Source organism: Siphateles boraxobius, unplaced genomic scaffold (genome assembly GCF_051911475.1).
Source record: "Siphateles boraxobius isolate OS27281-9 unplaced genomic scaffold, OSU_SipBor_1 22, whole genome shotgun sequence".
NCBI lineage: Eukaryota > Metazoa > Chordata > Actinopteri > Cypriniformes > Leuciscidae > Siphateles > Siphateles boraxobius.
Window position 1 is genome coordinate 6,908,906 of NW_027508833.1, and position 8,307 is coordinate 6,917,212.

The following is an 8,307-nucleotide window of genomic DNA, read 5'->3' on the forward strand; positions in this document are numbered from 1 at the left end:
GTTCCTGTGTATATTGCGTGAATGATGGGTGGTTGGGCAGATATTGTGTTTTGTGGTAGGTGGTATGTCATACAGAACCATTGCCACTGAAACTGCATATTAACGCACCAGTGGGGCTCGACAGCCTTAGTCAAACAGGTTGGCGCGTATGGTTGGGTTGCGGAGAGATTGTGAGATTGTGGTTAGGTCTCAGCAGCAAGAGGGAAGTAGAGGTCAGTAAGCTGGGCTGAGTTGAGTGGGGGACGGAGGGGGGTGACTCTGGGACGCCAGTCACTGTCGAGCCATCTTGAGGTGTCGTGGACTAGTCGACGAAACACTGAGGACGGAAGGTGCCCACTTGAAGACCCTAGAGATGTTCCCTACTCCGCTCAATCCAGAGGTTGTTATGGGGGGACCGCACTGTGGTTGCAGCCGTTGTGTGTGCTGACGCGCAATACACTGCAGCTATTAACACCAGACAGAAGGAGATTCACGTCACCAGATGGAAAGAAGCGTAAATGAATGGAGAAGCATAGGTTACTGTAAAGCTACGTCTTAGTTGGTGATTATCTTGGCGAAAGCGGAGTACAAATCAGCATGAAGTTTTAACACCTACTCTCGTGTAATGGAAATCATGTAGGCTAATGCTATTTAACAATTTCACAGTTTTGGCTGTAGTAAATGCAGCCTTAGTGAAAAGAAGAGACTTATTTCAAAAACATTAAAAATCTTACTTAATCCAAACCTTAGTCAACTTTATATAAAGAGCTGGGTTATAATGTTATGAAATAGCAATGAAATAAACAAGTGTAGGACAGTCAGAGATCGTTGAAGGGGTTTGAGGGGTGTAAGTGTGGGAACCGCTCTGACCGGGCATGGCCCAAAATAGCTTCACAGCAGAAAAAAACATCTCACTTTATTCTTTCATTCTGAAATAGTTGTTTGGGCTACGACAGCGGTTCTATGAGCAGCTGAATAACAGTCCAGCTTTAAAATGACAGAATTCCTCGGGGCACAACAAGGGCATTTGAAAAAAGACGCATTTCTCATTACCAAATTGGGTCTGCAAATAAGCCAGAGCCCTGCAGGAATTCAGTTACTTTCGGCATAAAAAACACAGCAGAGCAAATAAACTTCCGTTCCTGGGTTCCTTTAGCAGGGTCATTTGTAAATCCTGATGTCATAATGGGGGAGGGGGGGGGGTCGCTCTGCATTCCACCTCAAATGAGACGCTACATATCTTTCATGCAATTCATGGAAAATGGGTCAGCAGAGAGAAGTGCCATCAAGTGCCATCAATTCACCTGAATAAAATCACATAAAAGTCTCCTGTACTGAAGATATGAGCTGTTCAATTCAGTGTATCTACAGTGGAATAAAGAACAAACAACAAAAACAAACAACAAAAACGGACTTGCAATAAAAATAGATCATCAAAAGATTTTCAGGGGATCTATTAACTGAACTTAAATAAATGCATGAATGCAAGTTAAAAATTCTAAATTATTGCTATAATTAAACCTTTTAAGTTGCATATATTGTACAACATTATTTTGAAAGTTGACTGTAGTTCTGTTGTAGATATTTACATTTGTGAGAAAACAACTACTTCTTCCTAACTAATTATTATATAACTAAGTTATATAACTAACTATTTCCCCCCCAATCCTTTTATTTTTAAGTTGCCAGCCAACGCTAGCATTTTTTTAGCAAGACACGAGATGCAAGCGCAACGGTTAAAGACGTCTGTTTAGTGTGTGTTTACATTGAAAAACAAGGGAAAAGTAGCCCAGTGGAATGGAAAAACGCGTTCTGTATGAATATTCGTGCTGCTATCTTTGTTTTTAATGTTAATCAAACCATAAAAGACAAAGAAATCACTCACTGCTCTTCACTGAATAACTTTTGTAACTTTAGTAAGGATTCATCTTTATTTAATTCACTTAAAGGCCGCCAGTGTCGCTAGTAACACGGGTTTCTGAATTCTACATATATCACGTTTAAGAAAGCATTCTGTTTCTTAGAACCATGACAAAATAATTCAGACAAATAGCTTCAAATCATGATAAGTGAGTCAAGAGTGAATATAAAATAAAATCAGCCCCAGTATTTAGCATGAGGATCAACGTTGCACATTCAGTAAAAAGAACACAGATCTCAACGCTGAATGATCAGATGTGTCTGCTTCATACAAGTAAAACATACATTTGCAAAGAAACAAAATTAAACACTGACTATCAAGACATGAGGATAACAGGCCTGTCACTCATGGCAGAAAAATGTATTTCATGTAGATGTGAGGTCACAGGGTACCACAAGAATCCTGGTTTACATCGGAAAACGCAGCCTAATTTGGAAAGTTTACAGGAAAAAAAAAGAAACATAGCTGGAATTGCAAGCAGAATTCATGTACGTCTCTCAGCACTCTTGGGGACAAACCAAGAGCGACCAAAGATGGCATGCCTCAGATGCCGATGCCCTGCAGTAACAGCAGAGAAATATGTCTCAAACAATCTTTAGTTCATGTGTAAGAGAGAGAGTTCACTGAGGGAAACTCCTTAAAATAGAACCAGCGCTCAGGACATTTATACTGTTATACTCGCATTTAGAACAGGCTTTGCACTGCATGATGGCTTAATTGCCTACGATATTTCGATGTGTATCTATTAAGGCTGGGACGATACACCTATTTCCCCGATTCACAATACTTGGGTGCCGATACGATATGTATTGCGATTTTTAAGAATTGCGATTCTACAAGTATTGCATTTTTTTTTCTTTTTACACTAGACCATTGGGAAAAAATAAATCATACACTTATACAGACCGTACATGATATATAAGATTAGTCATATTTATAAAACAATTCATCACATCTCTGAATTTTATTTCAGAAGCATCATACAGTACTACATTCCCTTGAATAATTGATTCAACAACAAATACATTATTCTATCAGTCACCTAGTGCTGAAACAATGTAATTGATAAATGCGTTCTTTTAAGCGCCAAGTTTCTATCAAAAGCTTATTTACTCTATTTTGACTGCTACCGTAGACATCAGTGTTTATATGTGAACTTTAAACTTTTATCCCAGTACTTCTATGATAATTTGACCTATTGTATCACAGAAATAATGATACTATGAGGTTGAAAAGACTGTTTGTGAAGCTGTTTCATGACAAGTCTCTCCGGGTCAGCGCCAAAACAGCTTTGAATGTTGCGATGTGATTTTGTAAAAGTTTAATAGACAGGCGAATTGAAAGATCGCTTGGGTGTTTGAATCCAGATCAGTCTTTTAAAGATGAATCGTGCAGCTCTATTGTCTTATCTCTCTCTAAGGCTTTTCAGTGCTTTCAGTCTCACATCTCTTCCACGAGCAGACTTGGGATATTACGACACTAAACACTTTTCATCCTCTGTTGGAAAAAAAGTGGCGAGCTTCTGTCAACCTCATCTATGAGCAAGGACAAAAATAAAGCAATTAAATTTGAATTAATATCGATTCTGGGTAGGGCTGTGCAATTAATCGAATTTCGATTTAGATTTTGGCTCCCAACGATCTCCAAAATAGTACAATCGAGTAAGAACGATTATTTTGCCATGTTCTGTTTTGCAAGAACACTCTTATTTTGTCTTGTTTTCTGAATGACTCGAGCACGCGCACATCCGCCCCTACCGAAGCCATAAACTCTCTCAGCCTATACAGTCATAAACTGCAATCAAAATAAACTTCACAATACCAATTGGCTAATTTAATATAGACTGGAGTGAGACCATAGACGTCTCTCGAGCTGTCGCGATCTCTTTCTGCTCGATCACTGTAGCGCCTCAGTTCAAGCGAACGGCAGCGCGAGCGCACATGACCTGATCATCTATTCCGCTTTACATCACGAAACAAATTGAGAATGAACACAGGGAGCAACATTAAAACTTGTCTGCTTGTCCGGGAAAAGGGGATTTTTAAGTTACAAGTGAAAGAGAGTTTTACTTGCCCGACCGATCGAAACACGAGATAGTTTTGATCTTATAGGCCTAACTTACAGTCAGTGTAAACAGAGATTTGTAATGGATAGTTTCTGGAAGCTGTGCTGCCTGTCTATTTGTGAGAGAGACATTAGTGGAGAAATCAAAACAAAAGAGCCTAACAGCAAAGAAGAAACATACTGAGGTAGAAATGTTTAGTTTTTTTTATTTATAATATATGATATACGGTAGTTAAGTAACATAACACGACTAAGGCTGTCCTATAATATCATGATTGCAAATGTTACATTGAATTTATAGTTTAAAGTGTGTATGTCAGGTTAAAAAATTTTTTTAGATATATTAAATAAGGTTTAGATGTCTGAGTGAAAATGTAATTATCATTAAAATTATTACTGTAATTACCCTACAGTAAGCTTTATAGCCATTTCTGTCAAGATCATACTTTTAAAACACAGCTGACCTGTGACGTCAGAAGAGGGAGACGTGCCAAAAAAGTTCTATTCAAGTATGGAGAGTTTTGAGTCTGAGGAAATCCAAAATCCCCCTAAAACCTACGATGGCCCACAGCCATACATTTTGAGCCTCCCGGGCGTGAGACAGATGAAGAGCCAAACAGAAAATTAATAATAATTAATATCGAAGAAACATACATATCTGGTGTGAAGAGAACCAGTGGAGAGTTGGTCAGGAGTCTTGGTAAGTATAGGCATAACTTAGAGGTGGAACGATACATGTATTCGTATTGAACCGAAACGGTACGGGCATCACGGTTCGGTGCATGAATATACACGGAGAATACACGGTAGGGTTGCCACCCTCCCTTACTGTGCGTTCACACCGGACGCGAATAGCGCGTCAAATTCGCGTCTAGTTTGACGGTTGACCACTTTGTGTTAATTCGCGCGACAAGAGTGAAACTGACGCGCGTAAAAACAAAAGTTTGAAGCGAAATTTACACGCCTGATTGGTTAACGCGGCGCGGATTTGACGCAGAAGTTCAGATTTTTCAACTTGGGCGGCAGATGCGAATTCGCGGCAAACGCGTGAATGCACAAAAAGCACGAAATAAATCATTCGCGCGGAATGCGCCAGACGCTCAATTCGCGCTATTCGCGCCATTCGCATGAACTTGACGCGCAAATGAGGCGAATTCGCGTCTACCGCGCCGCGCTCTACGCCTCATTCGCACCGCAGGAATTTTTTACGCGCGTAACCACCTTTGCATTGACTTAACATTGAAATCACTCGCGCTAGACACTCTATTCGCGTCCGGTGTGAACGCACCATTAAAATACGGAATCGTCCCGTATTTGTGAAATAAACAGCGCGGTTTGTCCCGTTTTTCCGATAGTGTTGCCACCCGTTCCAGTTTTTCCGGGATTGTTCTTCTTTTTAACAACCTGTCCCGGGTTTTCGAAAGGCTACGATGAATATCTATGTTCAAACAGCGTCAGAGAGGTAGAGAGCGTGAGACCGTGCGTGCGTGTGTGTGTGTGTGTGTGTGAGAGAGAGGCGCGGGCGCGATCGAACAGTGGATACTGCATTTTTAAAACAGGAAGAGAATAATGCGAAACTCTAAAATTGCAACATCACAAGGTTGCTGACTATGATCACATAGCATACACCGAAGGCAGCGCAGTCGCTACCAGTCTCACTCGGGGTTTAAAACTCATGAGATCTCCAACAGCGTAGTCCTTCTCAGTAAAATGGGCGCTGCAAATGACCGAAGTCTTGGATATCGAAGCAGCGCTGAAGTCAGCGCGCTTGGTCCGAACAAAGTTGACCCAGGCACGGAACACAGACCTTTTTGGGGAAAAGTGGACTCTGTGACCGGTTTTAACGGTGTTTATATGTAGTAACTTACATTTTAGACGCAATATTGACTGGTTTTGTTCTATTTTTTTATTTTATTATTTGTTTAAAAATTAATCGCATAATATTTTTACAGTTGTAATTTTGCAAATTTCGCATAATATTTTTACAGTTGTAATTTTGCAGTGTAAATTAATTTGATTGATAACAGCCCTTTTTTATTAAAACTGAATTTGATCAAATGTAAGAATTTGTCATAAAACATATTTAGTAAGGTTTAATAAATTGTCCTTTATAAAGGTAAAGAACGCCCTGGTGACCCCCTACAACAAATTACTTTGTAAACATGTCACCTTTTTCACCACTTGTGAGTTTGCAGGTCTGTTTAATAGTTCAAAAAGTACAATAAATGTTCAAATTTCGATTTTTTAAGAATTGTTGAAAGGTGTCTTTTAATAAATGCAACACGTCCCAAAGTCATGTGAAATAATCGTGTTACATATTCGTGATTTCAATACTGACCAAAATAATCGTGATTATAATTTTTTTCCATAATTGAGCAGCCCTAATTCTGGGATAAAAACTGAATTGTGCATAATTTGTATTATTCCTCCAGGTTTTACTCAAGCACGCAAACCACTGATCTATGTGTGGCACTCTCAAACAGCTCATAAGTACACAAATCACTTCTTTTTCGTGGCTTATTGCGCTTAAGCGGTCAAATAAATGCCCATTTTGCCGAGTATTCAGGAAAATACAGTCAGTTTTGGAATCTAAATAGTTGAAAAGGAACCGCATGTTGTGTAACAGTTCATTGGATCCATGCAAAAGCTCTTAAAGTCCAGCAGCCTGATATTCCTGCTGCTGTCTGCCATGTTAATCAAACAACTAAAGACAAAGAGAAAATCATTCGCTGCTCTTGACTGAATAAGTTTTGTAACTTTAATTGTAAGCATTAATCTGTATTTATTTTTTACAATGTAGACTATCCAATGTTATTTAACATTTGATTACTTTGACAACTTCATGTCATTTAAATGTTTCCAACTTTCATTTAAAGGGAAAGTAGTCAAAAGTAACAGGGTGGACAATAAATTGAAAAACAAGCTAAAAAGCTTGATTATAATTGCTAAAATAAATGTAATAATTGAGAAGAATATATGCATTAGAGAGAATCTTTACTGATATACCAAACAATGTAAAAAAAAAATGGGGAAAAAATTCATGTATAGTAGCCAGGCCTAACTGTTGTATTTATCATGAAAATGGGATTCGCGGGGCTGGTGACAGAGGAAAAATGGTGATATGTGGTGGTTCAAAATGCTTTAAAATCTATTAAATGCTTTAATAAACTGAAATATGCTTAGAGTTCAAATGATGTTATTTATTACTAAGAAAGGTTAAAAAATGTATATTGTTCAACATTTTACTGCACTAAGACCATGATCTTTACTGGGGACACAAAAGGCACAGAATCCCAGGAATGACCCAAATGCATGTGTCCTGTCAGATTTAATTTTGGAGCTTTTTTTTCTCCCCATAGAACAAACATGTATGCTGATCTGGTTCATTCAAGAAATTAAAAAATAAGATTTAATGGGGGAGAATTTGTACAGTGTGCTCAAAACCGTATCAAGTCTTACTTCTTACAGTAACTTACTATGAGTAGATATGGTTACTAGACATTTTTCCTTTAGTCGTGAATCTAAAGGTCCAGAATAAGGACTTCCCCAACGAAAAGTTTTTCTCTTTGGTTAATATTCATAAATTCAGTAAAATGTGGTTCTTTTGATGCAGACTGACCTCTGTGACAGAACTGAGTGATGAAGATGATTTCCTCTGACTGGAGTCTTCAGTGTTCATCATCTCAGCAGCCTGACGAGCTCTTCGGCCTGACCGAGCCACCTATTCAACATGAGCAGCACACCTGTCAATCAACACCTTCTGCAATAATCCATCCCAACATTAACAGACATTAGAAATTACAATCTGCTATTAGGTCAGTGTTGATTTACTTTCTTTAATCGATTATCAATTAAATAACCTAAATCATACATATTTTTTGTATTTTTAATTTTTTTATTAGTTTTATTTTGTGTTCAGCGTGAGAGAGGCATGTGGTCCACAGACGCCATTACTGTTGCTATGGCAACAGGACGCGCCAACTCTGTTTGCACGCGATGAACGAGAAACAAACGCAAAGTACGCGTTCCCTTAAACACACAAACAAGACTACATCATGTTAGTCGTGTTTATTAAAGTTGAGTGATCTGCGGAACTAGTTCATTGACAGGGTATCGGTTGTTTAGCCCACACAATACTAATGTCCTCCAGTTTGAAACGCGGCGTCAAAGAAACACTAATGTGAGCCTTTCTGCAAGCTACTCCGTGACTGCACAACTGTCTATCTGGTCACGAATCTCTAAAAACAGTTTAATATGAATTCAACTCACATTTTTAGTTAATCCACCGTCTGCCAGCTGAAGACTGTCGTCCATTTCTAACGGAGCCGCGTACAGGAAGTGAC

General features: G+C 38.8%; 1 protein-coding gene across 1 annotated transcript in view; it reads right to left on the reverse strand.

Annotated features, from left to right (window-relative positions):
• ift43 (intraflagellar transport 43 homolog (Chlamydomonas)) overlaps positions 1-8,307 on the reverse strand; it is a 58,781-nt gene extending 50,474 nt beyond the window's left edge. The window contains exons 1-2 of the mRNA XM_077238538.1: positions 8,234-8,307; positions 7,584-7,685 (exon numbers count right to left, since the gene is read on the reverse strand). Coding sequence (XP_077094653.1) covers positions 7,584-7,685; positions 8,234-8,278 — 147 coding nt within the window. The 5' untranslated portion in view covers positions 8,279-8,307. The remainder of the gene's footprint in view (positions 1-7,583; positions 7,686-8,233) is intronic.